Raw genomic sequence first — 26,630 nt, forward strand, 5'->3', positions numbered from 1 at the left:
TAAAGGCAGTTTTAAAGTAATCATAAGGTTTGGGATCCAATGCTTACTTTTTTTTTAAATGTGTAAACACTGAAAATTAGCATAATTTATTTTATGTTTAGATATTAAACATGTGTTACTAAAAACGCATTTAATTGTTGCTGTAGTTTTCTGCTGAGCAGATCAAGCAACGAAAGTGCTGCAAAGCTTTCATTTATTAATAAATACTACTACTCATTCGCTCAAATAGATAAATTTAATGCGTTCTGACTTTTCTTTTAATTAAAAAAAAGCCAGAAAAATTATACAGTTTGCATCCCAACTAAAACATTTCTTCAAATATTAAAATAATAAAATCCGCCTTTTATTTAAAAATAATAACAATTTTCTAAAAAATGAAGACTTATCTGAAATCGAATCACTGCATTTTTGTAAAAGAAAAAAAATTGAAACCTATTTATAACTTAGAACGAAATAAAGCAGTTGAAAACAAAAAGTGAAAAGAGAAAATCATTCTCTTCTATGTGATTTCAAGTGGTTTTAGAACATTATATTACAAATATTAAGAATTTATAGTGATATATTTATTTACAGGAATACATATTTTAGCTATCTTTTATAAAGCAGTGGCGCCGAAATGACGCTATTTCTAGAAACGCCCCGTCATATATGAGTAATAGAAAAAAGAAACTCTGAACAAACAAAAACGATAATTCATCTGTAATTCTAGTCACTCGTAAGCAGCTGATAACTACCTTCTCAATTAAACATATAATTTTTTTTAGACATTCCGCTGGACTGCTTTTATTTTTCTTCTGAAAGCTCTGATTTATTTCAGTCTTATAATAGACGTGTAAAATCTCTTCAAGAAAACATGCCAACGTGAGGAGGAGGTGGGCGAAGATGGTTGGCTGTTTGTTTTTTTAACTCTTGCTTGCTCATTCTAAATATTAGACGAAGATGCTCCTTTGAAAAAAGAACGTTGTCATGAACTGAAACGTAAGTCTTTGAATATTAAGTAATTATAATCATTAATGGAAATATGAATTTAAATATTTTCGCTCGCGTTACGTAAAGCATTGCTACTTTTGGCTACGTTACAGGAAGCCAGTTGAATCTGACATTTGTTTTTTTCGTCTTCACAAAAGCTGCCATTGATATTAAAGAAAGAAAAGAAAAAACGCCTTGTGAAGCAGCTTCGTAGCTCCAAACCATCATGGTGTTAAAAGTTTTATTTCGTTCAACTGTTCACTAAAGTCATAATTCTGTTCGGATTGAATAGATGGTAAAATGTAAACCATGAATTAATTTTATTAAACAATTGAAACTATTGTTTCAAAGAATTGCGTGCTTCATTGAACTATGTATGCAATTTTAAGTAGCGTAGCTAGTTTATGCGAAAAAACTGAAATCTTATATTAACTATTAAAATAACAGTATTAGTAAATATTATTTAAACATATGGCAAAAAGAAACCCAAGAAAAATTTAAGTCATTTATATACTTGTGACTTCGTGGAAGAAATCACGAAGTTAATCTTAGTTGAAAAATGTTTTAAAATATAATCATGAAAGTAAAAAAGAACTGACAGAAAATCCTTTTCATCCAATCACTTTATTTGCCGTAAGTTATCACTGCAATATATACAGGGTGATTCTAAAGAGATGGGCAAAATTTTAGGAAGTGGTAGTCAGGGCCATTTTATCCATTAGGCACTGTAGGCAACTGCCTAGGGGCCCCGCCACGTTCAGGGGCCCTGTGCTACAGAGAAAAAAAATTGACAATGTTTCTTAAACAGTAAAAATTTAGTTCGAAATTTCAATGACGATTGTCTTGCTCTGTACATTACATCGACGCTATTTTAGTACATTTCTGAACGCATTCCAAATTAGATATTAATATTATGGTAGTTAGTTCATATATAACGCAGTAATATAATCGCAAACAATTTTAACGCCGACTAATCAGATGACTATACAACAAGAGCAGCTTTTTTAACACAACACGCTTGAAAAACGCGCAAAATTCTACGTTGTGAATGCACACTTACTGTTCTGGTACCTACCATAGGCAGGGCCGGATTTACGTATAAGCTAAATAAGCTGTAGCTTGGGGCCCCGAGATGACAAGGGCCCCCAGATCCTACTTTCCCCCTGCTTTTTTTAAAGTTTTATTCGGAGCTAGGGCCCTCAGAAGCCCAAAATGTATTTTTTTTCTTCTTTTTTACATTGTCGGATATAATAAATATAAATAAATGACTGAATAAAACAAAAACCTTCGTTGTCACTAGTAGGGAACATATCATCCTTCAAGCGATTTGAGTATTAATAAATTAATTATAAATAAACAATTTTTTAGTTTAAAAGTAAAAAAGTTTTTTTTTGCCCCATCATTCGATCATCAGACTATTTAATATCTGTTTCTAAAGATCAGAATTCCCTTTTATTTTACTTCAAAATTGTACAAATGATATATTTAATGCTTTCATGTGATATGCGGCAGTTTTAAATAGCACTTTAAAATATCTAAAAAAGGGCAGAAATTGTTAGCTCAGAAAAAAATTAACTAATACTTTTGAATAAGAATTTAAATAACTACACACGTTTGTTTTGCTATCTCATTCTATATAGCATTATTTAGAGTAGACAGTTGCGTGTGGGTGTGAAGATGACGTAATAAAAGAGGCATACAAAAAAGTTAAAATCCTCAATATTATATTTTTAAACTCCTCGAAAATGAAGTAAAAGAGGTATACAAATTAACTGTTGCAAACAAATTAATATTAAGTAAGAACGTAACAAAAATGATATCGAAATATGCTGAATCACTAATGAGACCGAGATGAAAGACATCGAAACCTATTTTATTGTAATAGTATAACTAGAAGGTGTTTCTAAAATTCTGAAATCTATCAGGCTTTAATTTTTTTTCTGTCACAAACTTTATCAGTAATTAAAAATAATAAATTCGTTAGATTTCAATATTGGTTGTTTTTTCGTTGATTAAATGTTAAAAATTAACAGATATTTGTCTTTTAAAACATTTCATTCTATAGTAAGATAATTATTTTACAATTGTAATTATCTAAAACTAATTGCTAATTGATATAAAGCTTTAGTGTGTTCCATTGATATGTTGAATGCTCGTTTTGGCTGGATGCCCGGGACTGTTGCTCTTTCACATCCTAGCCACTATACACCATCAAGAGCAGAGCTGATACTTTCAACTCGTATGACATTTATTCTCTCTGATATTTAATAGACCCTTTAATAAATCCTTAAAAATATAAGCCAAAAATTTACATAAATAATGAAATTTTTTTTCTAGCACAAAAATTTAACAAATGTACTTAAAATAATTAAAAAGAAAGCAAAAATAATGAAGAAATATTTTCAATATAAACATCAATTAAATAATATCAGCTTACGAAATGGTCTTTTTATTTTTACAAACAATATTAATATAACGGCCCTCACCAGCTCCAGGGACTGCTGACTTGGGTTCAAAATGACAAGGCTACGGAGCTGAATATTAGTAGTCGTGAACTCGAAATTGGGTCGACTGTTCAACGACGGTTATAAAATACACTAATAAATTTGGCCGGGATAGCCTGGTTGATAGGGCGTTGGACTCGTGTTCGTGAGAATGGGAGTTTGAATCCAGCCGGCAAAGGAATACCCATGTATAAAATGGGGACTGGTGCATTTAAATCTGTCGAGGTCACAAAGTCCTCCAAGTTCTCACAACAAATAAATACCTCTGGGTACTAATCCAGCAGTTCCCATGTCTTCTGGATTGGGTTCAAAATTACAAGGCAACGGAGTTGAATATTAGTAGTCGTGAACTCGAAATTTAGTCGGCTGCGCAATGACTGTTATAAAATAAACTAATAAATTTTGCCGGGATAGCCTGGTTGATAGGGCGTTGGACTCGTGTTCGTGAGAATGGGAGTTTGAATCCAGCCGGCAGAAGAATACCCATGTATAAAATGTTGACTTGTGCATGTTAAATCTGTCGGGGTCTCAAATTCCTCCAAGTTCTCACAACAAATAAATACCTCTGGGTACTAATCCAGCAGTTCCCATGTCTTCTGGATTGGGTTCAAAATTACAAGGCCACGGTGTTGAATATTAGTAGTCGTAACTCGAAATTGGATCGGTTGTTCAACGGCGGTTATAAAAAAAAAATAAAACTAATAATCAAAATGCATTTTCTTGTTTTCTTTTTAACTCTTTGCATATTTTCTACGAACTTTCAAAATTTCATGTTTCTAAGTCTTATAGATTTTGCAACGTAAAAAAAAAAATAATTGAGAAAAAAATTCGCGAAAAAATCATTAAAAATTGCAAATAAAATATATTCAAAATGAATCTAAAAAGAAAAACTCTGTTAAATATATAGTGGCTCAGCACGCCAAATTTTTACTCTGTGCTTAAAATGTGTTTCTTTTGTAACTTTTTTCCCTCGTTCAAAAAATATGTGCAATAAAAGAAAAGTTCTACATAATAGTCTCGTCACAATTAATATATTTAACAATAAAGGGATATTATCAAATTTTTTAGTAATATAATGTTAATACTCAACAATAAAAAATAATGACCGTTTACTTTAGGTGTATAGAAATGGAATTGAACTCATAAGGGCCCCATCATTTTCAGTAGCTTAGGGCCCCACCAAGCTTAAATCCGGCCCTGACCATAGGTATGTATATTCTATGGCCAAGCTACCAAAGAGTATGCAAAAATAAGGTTGGCAGTACTGGTTCTTTCGTCGCATGACTGGGGAATTCCCCGATCCGCTAAATACATACGTTGTATTGTGTCATAGACAACATTTTTGAAACACTTTTAATGTAATCGTTGAATTTTCACTTCGTGCAATTTGTTTGCGAGTTTTACAGTTTGTGTTTCAAAACTTACGAATTTAGAGCTAGCTTAGCTCTAAATTAGTAAAAAACAGTGTAATTATAAATAAAGTGTTGTGTTAGCGAAAAAATATATTAGGAAGTTAGAACACGGTAGGGGGGGGGGGCGAGACGAGCATTGCCTAGGGGCCACGACACGCATAAGCCGGCCCTGGTGGTAGTACACACCCAAGCAAACAATTTTTATCAAAGAATGCATGGTCGAAAACAAAACGCAAAACCGCTAGAGGGCGTCAAAGTTTATGTTCTTATATGAGGTAAAAACACACAAAGAACGATGAAGTTAAGTTATAAAAGCAAATTTAATGGCATGTGATTACAATAAGTGTTCAAAACTGTGGCCGGCAGCGGCTATGCACGCAGTACAACGGAGAAGAAAAGAAAGGCGAACATTCTAAATTACACCAGGCATATCACGAACTTTCCCTGCAGCGGCCGAAAGCTTGGCGACAAGTAACGCAGCGCAGTAACTCGCAACAGGAATGGAGCTTTCACGTTTGCATCAAACAACTTTCCAAATGCGCCAGCACCTTTGCTTTTCGTTTTCAACCATGCATTCTTTGATAAAAATTGTTTGCTTGGGTGTGTACTATCACTTCCTAAAATTTTGCCCATCTTTTTAGAGTCATCCTATGTATATATGTGTTTCTTTTCCGTCGAACATCTCGATTACTATTTTCCTGCGCATACTACACCTAAATTTGTACTTTTACCTTCTTAGAATTAAAGCTCAATGATGTGAGATTATTATGCACCCCTATTATTTTTATAACTTCTATGAACGCCTAATTCATAGTATTTCAATAATATTTCACACATAAATTTAAATATCGTGACATCAACTAAAAATAATTGGAAAAATGTTTTGTTAAAAGTCGACAAAGGCAGAGAAAGCTAGTTAACGTTTAGAAAGCAGTACAAAGTGTCAAAGAACTATCAACATCTAAATGTATGGCAGATTCAAGAAAAATTATTCTTACTGAAATATTTGCTTATTGCAATTTAATGAAAAACTTTATTCAATTAACTTATCAGTTATCTTAAGTAACACACACTTATTAAAATTTTTTTTATGAACATAGGAAAAAGTTTCTTTTATAATTTCCCTGAAGAAAAAAAAAACATTATTTATCAAACTCTTGAATCTTGATGCCAACGATGAGTAGTTTTAAATAAATGTGCGCTAAAAACGAATCACAGTGTGAATAACTTTCGTTCACGGACTCACACTTCACGGGATATATTAACTAGTGCAGACGATATTACAAAATCAGACTCAGAAACTTGCTTTCTCTGAATAAACTTGTTTTTTTTTTTTTTTCCTCGTCGCATTTGGAATTTCTGACCCTCAAAATATAAGAGGTAGTCTTAGCATAGGAAATATAGTACCAATAGTCTGATCAAAAGTGTGGTTCAAAGTTTGGACTCTACTTTTTGCGTATTTCGTTATAGTTCGAAAACTTTTTTATCGAATTGAAAAATATTTGCACGCAATTATAAAATTCGTTTATCTAAAAATGATTCAATGCAAAAATAATTTCTAATAATTTTTTTATTATATGATAGACGAAAAGAATTTCGCATTGTAAAGTGTACAATTGTTGACATCATTTAAAATAATGCAATTCCTGAGAGGTCGAATTTTAAAAAAGTCGTATATTTAAAATTCGATTTCTCAGAATTCAACTGGACAGATTACGCTCACACTTCGTATTTTTCCGTAAAAAAAAATTGTTTTTTTAGGCTGATGTAAAAACTTTTACACCTTATATCATTCAAAATATTTAAAATTAATAAAATTCTTTTTCATAGAATTACTTTCTGATAAAGGAATTTTAAAATAATTTTTTTATTCGCTTAAAAAATTCTCGAGCTATAGTGAAATATGCAAAAAGTAAAATTAATGTTAAGGGATCGGGCCGCTTTTTTTTTTTTTTTTTAATCAATTAGTGTGATGCAGCTTCCCCTTATATTTTGAAGGTAGGAAATCCGTCCGAAAAAAATATATTTATTCAGGGAATATGCGTTTTAGTGTCTGATTTCGTAAATTAAATTATAGTTTGCACTAATTCATTAACCTATTTGAAGTCACACCTGTGAACAGTGAGAGTCATTGTACTTGAAAATCTGATCATTAGATCAAAAGTTATTCAGGGTATATCATTTTATTTATTTTCACTCTCATTTTATTTGTTTATAATAAAAAAAAGTTTAAGGAAATTATGTTTTACAATGGAACGATCCCAGCTCAGTTCAGTGACTTATTTAGAGTATAAATATAAAGAGCAAAAAATATTCACTATTTTGATTGTCTTGAATTGCTTCAAATTATAGCCGAAATACTTTTAAGTTTTCATCTTTTATCAAATTATTTTATTCTGATTTCAATTGTTTTAACTCTTTCACAACAGTAATTTAATAAGAGGCATATTCTTGAAATCCATTCAAAGTGAAAATCGACATGCTTTTCTTCTATGCTTCAAAGAATATGTTCTAAATAAGACGAATGTGCATGCTCAATTTTAACATTGTAAAGATTAGATTTTTAAAAACGCATTAGCAAGTTTTCTTTTATTGAAAAGCATTCATAATTTATTGACATTATGGCAAAACGAACAAGATAACAAAAACTAGACCCGTTCTTCGCGCAAAAGTTTAAAAACTAATTTATCAGCATTCATTAACTCCACTCAATCATGCACGAAACAATAGGACACACTTGAAAAGAAATTAAAATGATTGAATTATTTATATTATTATTTGTTGCTGAAACTCCATGACTTTTATATCGTCCTATGTTTTATATTAGGCAATAGGATTATAATAAGCACATCACGTGTTTAAATGAAGCAAAACACAGCGAAATGGTCGCCACCTCCACGCTTAACAGAGCGTTTGGCGGGTGATACCGCTCTGCCAGGGAGGCCCCCCAATGAGGTGCACCTGGTTCGAATACCAGCGATGGCTGATTGATACGAATTCCGCATCCGGCTTGCATCGACCACAGTGCTGACGTAAAATATCCTCGGTGTTAGACGGATGATGGGTTAGAGTCCCCTTACAATGAGACTCACCGTGGGAGGTTTTCGTAGTTTTCCTCTCCATGTGACTCAAATACGAGTTATTTTCACTCAAAAGTCCTCCACGAAGGCATATTTTCCCCACTACCTGTGCCAAGAGTTCCCTTGTCTTCTGGGTTAGGTTCAAAATGACATGACTGCTGAGTTGAACATGAGTTATCGTAAACCCAAAAAATATTGGGTCGGCTGTTCAACGACAGTTATGCTATAAAATACCTAGGATTAATTTAATTATTTTTATTCGTTTCAAATTTTATTTTCAATATAATTTTTTCTTCCTGTACTAACTTTTCCCTTCCAACAAGCTCAGACAGACGAGCTTTTGTGAGTCTATTGAGTTGAAAGATTGGGCACTAGGTGCGCGGGACCGCACCCGTGTCTTCTGGGTGACGGCTGTGAGGTTTCCGTGTCCGAGGGCTTGGGTCCTTCGGATCTCCGGATGTGCTGTGGATGTAGTAATACGCCATGAAAAGCCTCAAACCCGCTTAGCAGATCGGCTCCCAAAACTGTTCTGCCGACAATTTGTACAGATACTCGTAATCAGTCGTTACCTTTCTATTCTGAATGCAGACTTTCAGTGTTGTCGTGTCGGCAACTGGTTCAACCTTAGTCGTTTCCTTCCCAGCTCCCAGCAATGTTCTGTAGTGGCATAAAATAGCATAATGACGTAACATAAACAACAATACATAAACAGTGTTATTATCAAAGTAACATATATCACATAAATATTTATGATCATAGTATCATAATCACATACACATTTTCATTATCATTTTATTGTATTTGTTTAAGCGTAAGTCCTACCAATAAATTATATAGTAGTGTCACACTATGCAGTCAAAATTTAAAATCAAAACTCAAGATACTGTGCATAAACTATAGGGTAGCAAGATATAACAATTTTACTACGAAAAAAAATTCCTTATGATAAATTCTGAACAATATGATTTTTTTACAGAGTATTTATAAATGGTTTTATATTCCAAAACTATGGTTACTTGTTTGTGACTCTGTTATTTTTTAAAAAGAAAAGACTGCTGTAAGTTTTTACAATTTTCTTCCGTTTCTTGATATTCATAACAATTCACCGCTCAAAAAAGAATTTGTAGTCTCCAGTTTGCTATTTGTAGTATGAAATGAATAATCCCAAGAAACTGAGAAAGCTTTCATAGAGATGGCTCTACTTCGACGGGTAAACAGAACTGATTTAGGCAAACGCAAAGTTAGGTATTAAATAACAATTTATAACAATAAAACTAGAAGTAAATCTTTCCAATTGCTGCTGAGAAATTGGTGTCGTTTTTTAGCAAATCAGCCTTCATAATAACACAAAGAAAACAAGGAAAAATAGTTTTTGAAAGAGAAGAAGAAAAATAATTAAAAATATTTTTTTAAGTATTAAAAAAATTTAATTTGAAAAAAAAAATTTAATTTTTCTTTTTTAAAATATATTTTTCCTTGTTTTCTTTGTATTTTATGGGTTCCATGTACTTGCAGCTTATGCGCAGTTAATGATTCTTACTTTAAAACTTGTTTTTTTTTCTTAATTGCCTTTCTTTTTTGCCTATTTATTGTGTTGATGCTTAAGACACTGCTTAAAGTTAATTAAAAAAAGATAATTATTAGAAAATAAAATGCTCAAAATTGCATCAAAACATATATAAAAACTGACTTTTCTTTCATTTTGTAGATAATATTTTGTTTTCCATTTTGTAGATAATATTTTGTTTTCCATTCAAATTAAATTTATGATTTAACTGAATTTGTGCAGTTAAGATATCGCTTATATTTTACCTTAATGTGTAAAATGAATTTTACAATTGTGTTCAGAAATTTTTCAATTCGCTTAAAAAGTTCTAAAGATTTTAAGATACGCAAATAGTCAAATTAAACTTGAGAGTTCCAAACTCCAGCCCAAACTATCTATACGATATAATTCTTAAATAGATCTCTTTCTATGCTTTGAGATTCAGAAATCTGGATCCATCAACAGCAACAAAAAATTATGTTTATTCAGAAAACGAACGCTTTTATGTCTGCTTTCATAACTTAAAACATCATCTGTACTAATTGATTGACATATTTAAATTGATGCCCTCATACCCATAAAGATTGAGTCTTAGTTCGTAGAGTTCCAGTTATTAGATCAATTATTCAGTGTTTTTTTTCCGCACTGTGCACCATTCAAATAAAAAATTTATTTGCAGTTTTTTTGTATAATAGGTGTAAAAGTTTTATTCTCATTCTTATCAATACAGATGCGCAAAAGTTCTGAAAAAAGCTCCCATGGATAACTGTTTGTTAAATATTAAAGTTTTAAACATTATTATTAGGAAATTTTCAGTGCATGTATATTCACGCAACACAAGCTGTGAGAGTTAGGAGGACTAAACTCCAACATTTCAGCGAATTTCAAAACGCACTCTAAAGGTTGTTTTTCTGATCCGATTTAAGTCTCAATTTTAACATTTTTTCCCCTGAAATGTGTTACAAAATGATTTTATGGTTTTTATTTCGTCACATTTCAACTACATTTTAAATTTTTTCGAACCAGGAATAATTATAATTTAACTATATAAAAATGATGGTGAAGTGCACTGATGGTTGCTCAATCTCCATATGGTATAGTAAGAAGACCGAAAATGAAGGATTATATATGAGTGTAGCGATAGTTAAAACCAAAAAATAAGGAGAAAATGTCATTTTTTCACAAAAGAGTGTCCATTTGGAAAAAAAAAGTTAACAAATATGGATCCTCTTTTTTTTTTGGCATTTAAATGTACAAAAAAAAGAAGAAAAAACAACGTTTTGAAAAATTTTCGATTTCTGTCGGCTTTAACCATAACCACATCAATTCCCTATAAATTTCCAAAGTAACGTCAAAATCGATCCAGTTACGATCCAAAGTAGCCTCTACTTGGGGTGAGAGGTATCGCCCGGGTTAGAATCCCGTCGTCATCCTGGATGTATCCTTCTCTGAATTGTTCCATCTCTTTTTCTACTTGACAAAGGTTTATTAGCCTAAATTAAGCACACAAGCCAGCAAATGTATGTTATTTCAATAAAGCAATCCAAACGCTCATAAAAAAAATTTAAATTGTGTTTTGAATAACGTTCGGTTTTCTGAGACTTATGCTTAGACCCTACAAATCGCCTACCTCCAACTCATATATTTTGTTGGTGTGCGCGAAGTAAATGCGTGGTGCTCTTTGCGTCTTTTGCACAATTCGAATAACCATGACATCCATCCTTCCCCACGATACTTTCCTTGGAAGTCAAGTCATTGAACCACATGTGTTTCAGAGAAAATGCTCAAATGAGCGAATTTGGGCCGGGAGAGCCTGTTTGTTAGGCATTGGATCCATGCCCAAGAGTTCGTGAGTTCGATCCCAGACAGCCAGAAGACTCCCCGTGTAGTAAATGGTGACTGACGCACGTGAAATCTGTCGAGTCACACAGTCCTCCAGGTTCCCCTAACAAATCAATACCTTTGGGGGTTCTGATCCAGGAGTTTCCTTGTCTTCTGGAGTAGGTTCAAAATAACAAGGCTACGGAGTTGAACATGAATAGTCGTAAACCTAAAATTGGGTCGGCTGTTCAACGACGGATACAAAATATAAAAGAATGAGCGAATTTAGTGATGTGTTCTGGTTTTGACTGTCGTTTGACAAGTCTTCGTATGGATTGCTTCCTGTAACTTTCTCGATGACGCGGCAGGTTCGATGATCACGTTTTTCAACTGCATCAAAAAATTATGGGGCACAACGATTCCACCCACATATACGTATTCCATAAAATAAAGTATCGAAATATGCAATAAAAAAAGTCAAGAAATTTCTTCCCCTTCATGAAATAATATAACGTTTAAAATGTCTTGAGTTGTTTTATCAGTCAATAAAGTTTTTCCTTCTAGGAAATCGTCTATTATTAAACAAGGACGAGATGTAGAAAGACCTGATAAATAAAAGAGAAAATGGAAGGTCCTGATAAAGGGTGGAGCTGGGTCATCGCTGCAGCTTGTTTTTTTTCTAGCCTTGTGTTAGCTGGAATATTCAGGTGAGTGCAGAAGAAGTTTTGACCTTTCATTCGATACGAAATATAATTATTTTCGTGTGACCTCTTAAAACGCATTCATAAATAAATCTGTCTAAAACTTATTTCTATCACTGTATACTTTGCTTGCAAGAAAAAACTTTTTTACTGCCCTTCTTTTATTTATGGTGTTCATTTAATGAAAATGACCAACGAATTCATGCGTGAAACAATTTTTAGGGTATCCCATACCAAATGAATCATCTTCCTTGCAATTTAAATTTAATAATCCATTAAAACATAATATTTCAAATATTGAACGATATCGGTCTATAAATAGATCCGCATAGTACATACAGATACGTGAGGAAAAAAAAGGTGATATAATTTATGAATGTTGTTAGGTCAATCTGCAATCCGTCAGTGTTTTCCAGTACATCTAAAGCTGAGAAAAAAGAAAGATTTAAAAAATCATTCCATACAGTTATAACCCTAAGTTTACAAAGAATAAAGTGCGCGGATAACTTGTTGTTTTAAATCAAAGAATGTACCTGTTATTCAAATGTTTCATTTCATAAGAGTGCTCTTCAACTCAAAGTACGGAATTTTAAGAGAAACAGTTTTAAAAGATTATTTTCTGCAAAAGTTATAAATGTCAGGTATTGAGTTAAAGGTTGCTATTCAATTTATATATGTTAAAATACAACTTGATATATCTGGCAATGTTCGGAAAAGCAAAAAAATTGCTTTTTTTATTAATTTAAATAATATTAATTTGAAATTAATAATTTTATTTTAATCTTTTGAACTTGAAATGATGTTTAACTCATTTTCAAAGCTTCTATTGTCTGAGTCGCGAAATAGAAAACTTCGTCAAAATAAGAAAAACAGTTGAGAATTGGAGGTGAGTTACGTTATTGTTGTGCACGAAATAGAATCATCTTTCTACACAGCCTCATATTTTTGGAAGGGGAAAAATTCACATTTTGCCGAATAAAACTCCGAATTTGATCGAAGCATAGGCGAAACTGTATTTACCCAAACTGTATTTATTTCGAGGACTGTATTCAAACTGTATTTATTTAGGCGAAACAGTATTTATTTCGAAGTATAGGCGAAGCTAAATTTCTACAAACTGTATTTACCCATTCATTGTTAGATTTTTCGATTTTTTCTTTTTAATTAAAGTGGGCCAGCAGGTTTTGAAACCGAGCTTATTGGCGTATTAGATCAATTCTGATGTTCAACATTGTTTTCTGAATTCCATGACGCGTAATTGAGACACATGGCTTTTCAATGGGCAGTGAAGGAATTAGATTCGTTGAGAAAGATAAGAATTGAGAAATGAATACCTGAAACGATACATATTAATACTTTTTTTTTCATGAAAAAAAGTTTTATAACAAAAAGGTGTAATACTTTAAAGAAAACTTATAATAAAAAGGTGTAATGATTTCATTTGTGTTTTCTAAATAAAAAGGAGGAAAATGAATTTTCGTAAAAAAACCAGCAAAACGTACTTTTTGTTAAAACTTTGTGAAGCAAATGTGAAAAGTGAGCAAGTAATTTTCGCTGTTTTCTTTCAATTCTGGAAAGTTAGTGCCTGTTGCAAAACCCCAATCTGGAGCCACCCACTAAATTAAAGGAATTCAATTCTGTTTTTCTACAGTAAGCGTGCTAAGTTGGTTTTGTGTTCCGATGAATGCTAAAAAGTAAATTCCTTGGAACAATTTTCATTCGTCTGCTATTACGCACTGCCGAATAAAAAGAGGAAAGATAAGTTTTCAACTAATGATTAAAGAAATAAATAATTAATAAACCATTTTTCATAAAAATATTTAATAAATTATTAAACCCATATATATATATATATATATATATATATATATATATATATATATATATATATATATATATATATATATATATATATATATATATATATATATATATATATATATATATATATATATATATATATATATATATATATATATATATATATATATATATATATATATATATATATATAAATCTCTTGTCACAGTTTTAGTGTTTAAACTCCTCCGAAACGGCTTGACCGATTTTGATGGAATTTAATATGTATATTCAGTAGGTCTGAGAATAAGTTTATAACTAATTTTTTTTCATTTTTTTGGACAGATTTAACGTATATTTTAAATATATCTTTATTTAATCGTATTCGGATCCAAACTAGACATAGAAACATAATAAATCGAAAACAATATTCACTCCCGTTGCGACAAGTCATATTAAACTCTAAACACCCTTAAAAGAAGAGCATCAAATATATTTGCAAGTATGTGAATAAAGGCAGTGGTATGGCAGTATTTCGAGTTGAAAACACCAATGTGACTGCTCTTCCAGTGAATAACAACGACGAAATAACGCTGTACCAAATTGACCGGTACATCAGCACCAATGAAGCCGTTTGGCGTATCTTTGGATTCCCAATTCATGAACGGGATCCAACCGTTAGTCATTTAGCCTTCCATCTTGAAAACGGTCAGAACGTATATTTGAAGAACGAGACAGCGATTGACCGAGCTATAAATCCACCAAAAACTACTCTCACCGAATTTTTTTGAATTGTGTAATCGTACGGATGCTTTTGGTGCCTTTGCACGGACATTACTCTACTCAGAAGTACCACACTATTTCACATGTGCTCAAACAAAAAACTGGACACCCCGCAAGCAAGGCACACCGGCTGATGCCTGTCCCAGTTTATTCAAATCAAACGCCATATTAAATCCATATTAAATTCGTAATTTTTGCCGCTCCGTCAGGGCATTCAAATGACTAAAATAAATTTTAATAATTAAATATTACATTTATAAGTAATTTAAATCTCATAGTTGCTCACTTGTCATTACCTTACGATAAATACTAAAACGAAATTTAAATTTTACAAAAATATTCAATTGATCATATATTATAACACATAATATAATTAAAACGAAACTATAAATCCTATAACATCTATATGCTAGTCAAATGAAATCAATTTGTTAAAGTAAAATTTCTCACAGAAAAAGTACATTTCAATAACAGTAAATAAGTTTTTGAAAATGCAAAAATAAAAAATGAAAATAAGATCAATGAATAAAAATTAATCATTTTAAATGAAATATCAAGAATGAAAAAAAAAAAATTCTAAAGTTATAATCATTTAAACACCAATTACTATTTTATGTGAAATTGTTCACCGTGAATTATATTCAAATCATTAACTTTTTAGCTTTCAATTGCCATAGAGACATGGGGAAAAATTGTTCACCATGAATTAATTATTTTAAATAATTCACTTTTTTGATGTATCTCTGAAAACTATTGGTAATCAAAACAAGTTGATTACAATTAGGAAGGATTTCCATTGACTCCGCACTGGCACTAGTTGTAAACCCGCAAAGAGACTTATCACTGAGTTGATTCCGGCAAGGTGGGCGAAACTGAACGACGAAATCCAATCTCCAGCGGTAATTCCCACAGCAACAACGGTAGAGGCAACGATAGAGGCAATGGTAGAGACACGATGACGGACGCGAAGACGTCAGGCACTGTTAAAATTCAGTTACACAACTCCATCAATGGACACTTGAAAGAGAAAAGTCCCGAAAATCTATTCAAAGCACTCCCTGGAACCGGAACATTGAAAGTTTCGGCTGTCGATTAATATTGTTTCAATAATCAGTCTGGAACAGCAGAGCAAACGAAACATCTTTTTCTTTTTTTATTCTTTCTATAACAGCTCCATTCCCCAGCTAAGTGATCAGTGCTCTCCGGTTACTTTTTCTTTTCTTTTTATTTATTTATTTTTATATATTTGAAAAGAGCATTTTCAAAATGGAACCAATGGGGGAAAAAAGTGCTAAACCAACTGCAAAAATATCCTGCTCCCGTTTCATCAGTTCTTATAATCCTGCTCGGCTTGTAAAATGATGCAGTCGGACCGAGCAGGAAAACAGACACAGGATTTAATTGAAAGCCTGTGAACATATCAACAGCAGTATACTATGCACAAAGTGTCCGCCGTGCATGTCGAGGCAGGCTTGAGCACGCCGTGGATATGTCCAATAAAGTGTTTTTTTCTTGCACCGACAGTAACGTCATACTTTGTTTTTCGTATTTTTCTCGTAAACTATGGATCGTACAGGAACGCTTCTTTGGGCAGTTTTTATGTACTCCCAACGAGGAATCTAGCTGTGCAGAGTTTATGCGGTCGTTTCGGGACACCCTGTATATATATATATATATATATATATATATATATATATATATATATATATATATATATATATATATATATATATATATATATATATATATATATAATAAGCGAGACAATAGCCTCTATGTTATCCCGCCAGATGTCGCTCGTCTGAACGTAATGCATAGAGCTTTCTCGATGTAAATGAAGAGAGTTAGTTGATATTTTTTCTAAGTGAAACTGGTAACCTTAGTGGTTAAGATTCTGAGTGAATCTGTTTTTGTTAATAAAAGTATGTTTCTATGTGAAACTGGAAACCTGTGTGGTTCGAACCTAAGTGGTTAGAATTTATGTGACTCATGTTATTATTGAAGAATAAATATTATTGTTATTGTTATTGATCATATGGTTGATTGAATTAGTTGATGATAACCAACATCATCGCATTATGGTGTAGTTTGAAGTAACTCGGCATAAATACCTGATATATATATATATATATATATATATATATATATATATATATATATATATATATATATATATATATATATATATATATATTAATGGCCATTAAAATTGCTACACCAGGAAGGAAGGTAAATAACAGAGTGATATTTATTGGGCACATACGCTATAGTTGGAAGAACAAGTGATTAAATTTTCAGGATATTTGGATGAATAGACCCTGAGGTATCAGTACTCAGAGCAGCCTCCCCTGGCAACAATAACTGCAGTGATCCTCCTGGGCATTGAGTCGAACAGAGATTGGATAGCATGGACGGGTACAGCATTCCATGCAGCTTCAACATTATGCCACAATTCATAGGCCGTAGTGACTGACGAGTGGTGGCGTGCCAGTCACTCTGCAACCATTGACCAGACGTTTCCAATTGGTGAGAGATCAGGAGAACTTTCGACATGTTCATGCCAGGGCAACAAGCGACATGTTCTGTGTCAAAGAAGGTCAAAACAGTGCGGGCAACATGCGGACGTGCATTGTCCTTCTGAAACATAGCTTTATGGAGGCCTCTAAGATAAGGCAGAGCAACTGGCCCTAACACATCAGAAATGTGACGGCTGCGGTTCAAAGTGCCGGCAATGCGAACAAGAGGTGATCGAGACGTGTATCCAATGGCACCCCATACCATTATTCCAGGTGATGGGCCAGTATGACGATGCAAGCTGCCAATGGGCGTTCTCCACGATGTCACACTGATGCGGCCATCATGATGCTGTATACAGAACCTGGATTCGTCTGAAAAGACTACATCATGCCATTCCTGCGTCCAAGTTCATCGTTGATCACATCATTGGAAGCGCTCCTGTCTGTGATACAGCGTCAAGTGTAGCCTAAGCCATGGTCGCCGTGTTGACAGTCCATGCTGCTGCAAACATCGTCGAACTGTTCGTGCAGATACTTGACCTCGTGCAAATAACCCCATTTGTTGACTCAAGGTTCGTGACGTAGCTATACGATCCCTTAAAGCCATATGGATTACATGTCTGTCTTCTCGGCTGTTCGTGAGGGGGGCAGCAGAGATCCTGCACGGCTTTCCATATGACCGTCATGAACCCATCGATTCCATATTCTGGTAGCAGTCATGGGATCTCGACCAACGCGAGCAGCAATACTTCGGAATGATAATACAGCAATCCCGGTAGGCCACAATTAGCCCTCGATCAAACTCAGACACATATTGGTAGGCATTTCTCCTTCTTACATGAGGCATAACAAAAACGTTTTTACCCAAGAATAACGCTCAAATTCAATTTCTGTATGAGAAACTTAACTGTCAAATCTCTTCTTTTATACTCATTGCAGGTGTCGCTACCGCCGTATTATAGGTACTTGCTCTTTTTTTCTTCTTTGAAGCGAAAATGCAAATTAATAAAGTTAAAATTTGTTGATGTTGTGCTTAAAATTTTCAAAAATCAAATCATTTCGTGGAATCCAATTTTGAAAAACGAAACTTTATTTGTGTTTTTCTAATTCTAGAACATCCGGTGTGCTGTTCGTTGCATTCATCCATTCTTTTGGTGTGACAAGAGAGGAGGCATCGTGGCCTATGGTGCTCTGTATATCAGTGCTCAATCTTACGGGTAAATATATACTATTTATTTATCTCTTATATAAGAGCCGCTGTTACATTGCTGAGATTTGAAAAGTGTGTATACAAGGAAATCAATGGAACAAATAAATTACAGTAATTAGTTCGAAATTCGGTTAGTCCGAAAAATTAGTTATTATCGAAAAATCAGTTCGACTATTAGTTCGTAGTAAAAAAAAATATACATTCTTAAATAGAATAGTGTTTTTTTTTATCGTTTTAGAAAAAAATAACTTTTTGAGAAGGGGGTAAACAGTCCACGAAAGCTGATTCTGACAGAGATTACCTTCACTCACTCACGGGAGGTTCCAAATTTGTCCTCAACACGCAACGGTTCAATCGTAAAGAAGAATGGACTGTCAATGCGTTGATGAGCGGATTGAACAGTCTAATAGAAATGTCTAGTGTACTCTTGAACCCATTATCCCGAAGATGAATTGAATTCAATTGAAAAGTCCAAAAGCGTCAAAATCAATGATAGATAAGAAACGAATTTCTTGGATGGAATTTATAAAACAAATAAGAAGATTTAAATGTATTCAAGATTCTTATATGAGAATGCTATTTTGAGACATGTCAGAGGGCACTAAAAACTATGTTGTCCATTTTTAAAGTTAAATTAGACAAAAACGAAGCATTTTGACCAAACTTTATGAAAGCTGTTTTTCTGACGAAAACTGCAATGAAAACTTAAGTAAAAACATAATTGTTTATTTGTTTGTTCTATCATTCATAATGGGTAAATTTGATTTTACTCATAATGAGGGGTCATTTTTATAGTTCCGGTTTTCATGATTCCAACACATTTCTACCCTCAGAAAATGACTAAAATTAAGATCGTTACCTTCAATAATATTTTGAAGTCACCCCTAAGATCATTTTACTGTGGAGCAGAGAGCTCCAGAGAGGTTTCACTGTATTTTCAACTCAGAAGACTACGGCCTCCAAGAGCCTATTTCGACACTGCCTCCGAGTGTGAGAAAAATCGTCATTTTTCTGAAAAAATGAGGCATTTTCCGATGTAAAATCGAAAAGGATAGAAACACAAATAAAGCATTATCGGCAAATATTTTGTAGATAATGCTTTCATCTGAAACTTTTATAACTAAAACGTCTTTGTTAACTAATTTTATTTCTTGATGAGGAAAGCTAATTCCTGAAAGTAAAAAGGGGACCATCCACTTAGCTTAATGTATGGAAAGATGTTTTGTCTCTGAAGCATACTTTGTTTAGTGTAACAAATAATAACAATTACAGAGAATTCTTTATAATCTCCTCCAGGATCACATATTTTGAGTTTTGCAATTGCCTGGAAATAGTTGCATGCTGTCCACTAAAGATCAATAATCTCAGTTTGTTTGATTTTATTGATTCCTTTTTTTAATTTTTTTTTATGCGACGTTACCTTAAATCTTAGAAAATAAATTTAAAGCTTGATACTATTTTTAAATCAACAATTTATCTTCAATGTGTCGTTGGGTATAAATCTTTTTTTTAAACAATTGCTCTAACAAAAATCAAGTCAGCACTGAAGAAGCAGTATTTGCATTACTTATTAGTTTTCTGTCTCCAATTTCGTACTTCCCAACTGAATATTAACTCCCATGTATGAATCTTCCTTAAATGCTTTGAATATTCCTCCACTAGTAAAGATTGGAGGCAATTTTTCATAGAGATTTGCACCTGCTATCTTTGTTTTTCACAAAAGAAATCAAAAATTATTTATATATATATATATATATATATATATATATATATATATATATATATATATATATATATATATATATATATATATATATATATATATATATATATATATATATATATATATATACTCTATAACAAAAAAATCGACGCACCAAGAAGCAATCCTCCGATTGCTTCTTAGTTCGGTTACAGTGGTGCATGGCTCGATCAGGCTAGAATAATGCCGACTGGGGGCGTATAGTCTTTAGCGACGAATCCCGCTTCCAACTGTGTCCTGACGATCATCGAAGCCGTGTTTGGAGACGCACAGGGCAGAGGGGTGATCCTGCCTTCACTATTGCACGCCACACCGGCCCTCAGCAAGGCATTATGGTCTGGGATGCCATTTCCTTTGACAGCCGGACCCCTTTAGTCATCATTAGAGGTACACTTACTGCACAGCGGTACGTCGACGACATCCTAAAACCTATTTTGCTACCGTTCCTTTTGCAGCGCCCTGGGCTGGTTTTTCATCAGGACAATGCCAGACCACATACGACACGTGTTGCTATGAACTGTCTGCAAGCTTGCCAAACTCTTCCTTGGCCTGCCAGATCACCAGATCTCTCTCCCATCGAGCATGTCTGGGACATGATGGGAAGACGATTGCATCTGGCACGGAATGTTGATGACCTCGTTCTACGATTGGATCGAATTTGGCAGAAAATACAGCAAGAGACCATCCGGGAGCTTTATCGGTCTATGCCACGCCGTGTGGCAGCTTGTATCTAGGCTAGAGGCGGGTCAACACCTTATTGAACTTGTTACTGTAACTCTGCAATAAATTATTCAATTGTTCTGAAATTTTAATCATTTACTATTCTGTACATTGTCTTCCTATCCATCAATTTTCGTTTCAATCGGACAACTCCTTCTTGGTGCGTCGATTTTTTTGTTATAGAGTGTATATATATATGTATATATATATTTAGGTTACTGTTCTGTTTTTGAATTACACTTTACTAATTTTTTGCTAAAAATTGCATTTCTTTAAAGTACGTATACTTTATTTATTTTTTTTATATAAAAAGAGATTTTTTTTTGTATAAAGCAAAAAAATTTATCGATCTTGAAAAAGTTAGCAATTTTTTTATACAAAAACTGTTTAAACATTGTTGTCATTGTGTTTAATAAAATAGAATAAAATAGAAAAGTAATTGAATTTAAAGATTTTATAGCAATATACTATTTGAGTTTATCTTGCGGTATTTTCCCACATATTTTTAAACTCTTCTTTTACTCAATAAAACTAATTGAATGTAAATAGAAATGATGACTAAAAGAAATATTGTACCATTCTAAACTTCTCTATTTTCGATTTAGAAAAAAAATCGAACTCTAATACCTTACTAATAAAGAATGCACTATTAAACAATACCTCTAACACTAATAAACAATCAAGAAAAATTTTTAAAGTTCTATTTTTATGCTTTTGGCTGATCATTTAATGATAAATTCAAACTTTTACTATTTTTGATATTATTTGTTTATCATTCTTCATCATATTAAGTCTATGTCTTGGGTTTCTAAGAGATTCATTTACAAAAGAGATACAGATTAGAAAAGTCAATTTAATCTGATTTTATTCATTTATTTTTCTCAATCTATGAAACTTTTTTTACCGATAGAGTAACAAAATCTTTGAAATCTATTTTTCATTAGCTATTACAACGTACATTATTTCAAGGTGATTAACAAAATATGCAAATTTTTTTCAACCCTCTTTAAAGTACCCATTTTCTTGCGAGGATTAGCAAACCACATCTCTTTTGTCTGACCGTTTTATGAACAGATTTCATTTATAAAATATGAGGCTAAAAGCATCATCCATAAGCTGAATATAGATTTATGTTTCTACCACTCACTGTTCGGATTTTATGGCAAGAAATGTAAAAAAAAAAAATTTTTAAAAATCGTGTCTTTAAAAAAATAAAAATAAAAAACAACTTTGACGATCGGAGGTGGTGTCTAATATTTTGTTGAGCTGAAACTTTCCAAATATTAGTTTCATATCAAATGACTTCGTTTAAGGGGGTGTCGTGAAGGATTCGATGAGAAAAAAATTTCATGTGCTTATAAAAACTACGTGGGCAGCTTCCTGCATTCTACTTGGAAACCCAGGTTTATTACTGTCACCAAGTTTCAAAGCTAGCTTTTTCAAATAAATTTTTGAATCCTTTGTTACTGTTTATGATAATATTATATATGACATTATCATAATATTATGATGTATGGTTATGATAATATTATGATGTTATTTGATAAAAGTCGATCGTGCCAGAGAAAGTAAGTAGGGGTAATACTGAATAATGCTTTTTTTCATACCGAGAAATAAATAACACTAGCACCATTGAATTAATGAAATATAGGTTAGTAGAATGTAATCAGACATCTATAAAATGATTTGTTTCAGGACCGTTTTCTGGTATATTGGGACAAAAGTTTGGAGCTAGACCCATCATTATCACAGGTGCAATAGTGGCCACTGTTGGAATTTCTTCCTGTTTCTTCACAACTTCGTTGTATGCAATTACTCTTCTATTTGGCGGAGTATTCGGTTAGTTTTCTTCTCTTTTTGACAAAGAGGCAATTCATTCTCCCAAAAAAAAAAAACTAATTAATTATTGTACTTACAGGTGTAGGCTGGGGTTTTATGAACACGTTAATGCCAGGAGTTTTGAATGCATATTTCCTGAATCTTCGAGCTACAGCGAATGGCATAGCTAACTCTGGTTCATGCTTTGGATCTCTCATCCTTCCAATAACCTTTGAATATTTCATTGAATTTTATGGCCTTGCTGGTTGCTTCCTGCTGACTGGTGGAATAGTCCTGCATATCGCAATACTTGGTGCGCTCATGAGACCACCCCCTTGGCTTAAATCTACAGCAAGTCATAGCCTGAAATATCAGGAAACTGAAAGACTGGTTTCCAAAGGGAAATCAATCCAATTTCCTGATCAAAACATGATTGAAATTCAAAAACATGAACGAGTGCTGTGTGAAACCGAAAAAGATAGCATGTTACAATCAACGATATCTTCTGAAGATGACCCACAAGATCCCAGTTCTAAAACTTATCAGAGCACCATTTTGCCAACCAGTTCTTTTGAGAATGTATCGAAAAAAGCTCATGGTGTCAAGGAGAGATATTTTACTGAGAAAGATGTAAAAACTTCGTCAAACACATTTCTGAACGAGGCAGCCAAAAGTGAAAGCCAATCTGTTAAAGACATAATGCATAATTTCGTTATTGTCCTGATGTGCCCATTATTCTACATTACTGCAATAACAAATGTGAGCTTTTATTTCTTGTACCACATGTATGTGGTGATTATTGTTGATTTTGCCCTCGATAGGAGTGTGCCGGCACAAAATGCCAAAGACATGCTTTTTGCTTTTTCGATAGCCGATTTATTTGGAAGACTTTGCTTTGGTTGGATCACAGACAAAAAATTCGTCTCTCGTCCAAAATTTGTTATGATATGCATGGTACTCATTGGTATAGTTTTCTTCCTCTTCCCATTTTCCGAAAGCTACTGGACTTTGATAGCCTCCAGTTGCGCTTATGGCCTTCTCTTAGGATGCACCATGGTCATCTTTCCCATATTGCTTGTTGATTTTTTAGGCATCGAACTGCACGCTGTTTCTTATGGTTGTATGTGCTTCATGAACGGATTCGCCTCTTTTGGAAGACCCTACCTCATAGGTAAACTAATAAATATTTTCAAATACTTTACACCAAAGTGGTGTAGTGTTCCACCCAGAATGCTCTTTCACATTACTTGGTGTAAAGTAGCCACCGCCCATTTTTTGTAACACTAAAATTTCTGATTACAGTAAGATAAGATACACATAAAACTATACACGGCGTTTACGCTGTTTAGGATTTTTGCATGCGCTGAATAATTTGTGACGAAAAAAAAAATGGATGTTATCATTCGAAAATTTCTAGTTTCTGTTCCTCTAACCACTTTTCTGCCGTTTCCAGAATCTTAATAAACTATATCTGAAATTTCTTCCCGATCGAGCCGATCGTTAGTAGTCCATAAGTAGGCCAGTTTTTTTTTACCACTTGGTTTACACTAAATAACAAAATGCGAAGTATTCTCTGTTAGGTGACTTGAAATAGTAACCACTTGATTCCCAATAAAATCTTCTTTGTAAGAAATGAGAGAAAAACAAATATATTGCTATGATCATCGACTCGTTCTCCACCTCTGCCTTACAGGCCCTTTCTACAAACCAATAAGAGCTTTGCTGAGATCTTTTAAGGAGGGTTGTTTTCCAGTGGGCTACAAGGAAACGAATATTTTCTTGCTAAAAGGGGTAAGAAAATAAGACCGCCAAATTAAAGACAAAGAGAATGAGGGGGAGAGCCTTCTCTGTGAAAAGATCTTCTGTGGGGTGGTGAATTTCAGACTTTTGACCGACTGTCTTCTCATCTGTTTGCATCGTTTTAACAGGGTCGACTGGCATTTTATGTTATACTGCTTTCACAGTGCTGACGTGAAATATCCTCTATGGTAGACGGATCATGGGTTAGAGTACCCTTGCCGTCAGGCTAATAGCGAGAGGTTCTCGTAGTCTTCCTCTCCATGCAACGCAAATCCGGGTTAGTTCCATCGAAAAGTTCTCAAAGAAGGCAAATTTCTCCCAATACATGATCCAGGAGTTCCCTTGTCTTCTGGATTGAGTTCAAATGACAAGGCTACTAAGTTAAACATTGGCAGTCGTAAACAAATTGGGTCAGCTGTTCAACGACGGTCATAAAATAAAATTTAAAAAAAACATGACTGCTTTGAGGGACTTGATATGTACTGTATTGGAGAGCTCTTACTCAGATACCCTATAGACTGGCATTTGTAAAATAATAAATTGATGAGATTTCATTCTGGATACAACTCCAAGTGCGCAAAATGGGAACAGCTCAAAATTCGTTTTTAAGGACACAGCTCAAAATACATGTTTACAAAATTGGACACACTTCAAAATATGCGTTTAAGAGAATGAAAACAACTCGAAATGCGAAATGGACACAGCTCGTAATGCGTGCTCACGAAAATGGACCCGGCTCAAAAATCACACCTCCCACATCAGATCTTTATGGTGAAGTATAGATGATGGGAAGATTGTGTGCAATGAATAACTCATTTTCTCTCACTTTGCACTATTATTGACTCTCGCACTGTTTTTTAAAGAATCGTTAAGTAAACCATAATTATTTGATTTAAATGAATGTTATGTATTCGTTTTGATTATGATAATATAAGAGCGTAATTATAGTGTGTTTCGTTTTTAGAAGATAAAACTCTTAGAAGACTTTTCTTTGGGAGGGGGAGGGAGCAAATTACGTGAACTCTTACATTTCTGATTCTCGATTACTTGTATTTTAAAAATATCTTATCCTTGCCTTTCTTCTTCTATTTTACGTCGTAAGTTCTTTTAAAAACTCATCTATTTCAGTTTTCTTTACAAAAATTAAAAATAAACTTTTTAAATTTTGGATTAGAAATTAATTTTTCTTTTTTAAACTTGTCAACGAGTTATACTAGTCATTTTCCAGTGTTTTATTTTTCCTAGTGATGTTATTCTAAGAGATTAATCGCATTGAGATTAATTTTGAAAAAAAATTAAATCAGTTTTTTTTTTACCTAAAATTAATTCGATCTTTAAAACAATTTTTTTTCGTAGGTAGGAGAGGAGATTTTCAAAATTTTATTTACTGTAAAGAATAGACCTTAAACTTGTACTTTTTTGCTTATAAAATACCAAATTTGTAAATTCTAAGTACACTCCTCTTGATCCCTTAACCCCTACTTATGTAAACAAAGCGTTTTATTGGTATTTTTTATTTTCTGAAATTATTAGCAAATGGATGCACAGAAAGTACTAAATATAGCACTATTTGTATGTGCGATTTGTATCGCTGTTATAGCACAAATGTGCTCAAAGGGTGAGAAATAGCTTAGTGGTAAGTACACTTTCCACAAAGGGTTGAAACGATGAGGTGACAAAAAAGACCGTAAGTAATATTTCATAACACATGTAAATAAATTGTCAGCAAGTTTTCCTTTGATTTGTCAAGTTCTATTTTAATGTGACAGTCTCCTTACCAGTTATATTTTCAAAATATCTTTATGAGGAAGGAAGGGCACCAGCGAGAAGGTAACGAAATCAGTTTTGTATGCAGTCGAGAGAGAGAGAGACCATGTAAATGGAAATTTGCTTACGATTATTATTTTTTATTTCAAATAATTTTCGCTTTTTATAGCCTAAATATGTGTTACATAAATGTTTTCTATTTAGGTTATTTTCGAGATCACGTGGGCTCCTATTCCAGCATGTTTTACGTCCTTGGTGGAATATCAAGTGCGGCATCTCTTCTCTGGATACTCGAGAGCTTATTTGTGAAAAAAGAAAATCTATAAACATTTCTTATCGCCATTTTCTTAAGTGAAAATAAATATTTATTTTTTCATGTTCTGTAAATTTAAAATAAATGAATTCACTTTAACAATTTTCC

At 33.1% G+C, this 26,630-nt stretch overlaps 1 protein-coding gene across 4 annotated transcripts; it reads left to right on the plus strand.

Moving 5' to 3' along the window:
- The first annotated feature begins 702 nt into the window (after nt 1-702).
- On the plus strand, nt 703-26,621 carry LOC107454314 (monocarboxylate transporter 13). Of its 4 annotated transcripts, XM_087156761.1 has the most exons (7): nt 829-978; nt 4,592-4,680; nt 11,897-12,039; nt 18,246-18,349; nt 22,520-22,663; nt 22,743-23,813; nt 26,414-26,621. In XM_087156761.1, exons 3-7 carry the CDS (start codon nt 11,957-11,959, stop codon nt 26,533-26,535), a joined length of 1,524 nt encoding a protein of 507 aa, XP_087012887.1. In that variant the 5' UTR covers nt 829-978; nt 4,592-4,680; nt 11,897-11,956; the 3' UTR covers nt 26,536-26,621. The 4 variants fall into 4 exon arrangements, with proteins under 4 accessions (XP_015926954.3, XP_087012888.1, XP_087012889.1 ...); XM_016071468.4 differs by lacking the exon at nt 4,592-4,680 and having other exon boundaries at nt 703-978; XM_087156762.1 differs by lacking the exon at nt 4,592-4,680 and having other exon boundaries at nt 735-997; nt 11,875-12,039.
- The last annotated feature ends 9 nt before the right edge of the window (nt 26,622-26,630 follow it).

This window comes from Parasteatoda tepidariorum, chromosome 2 (assembly GCF_982258835.1).
Source record: "Parasteatoda tepidariorum strain Cologne lab strain chromosome 2, Ptep-v5.0, whole genome shotgun sequence".
NCBI lineage: Eukaryota > Metazoa > Arthropoda > Arachnida > Araneae > Theridiidae > Parasteatoda > Parasteatoda tepidariorum.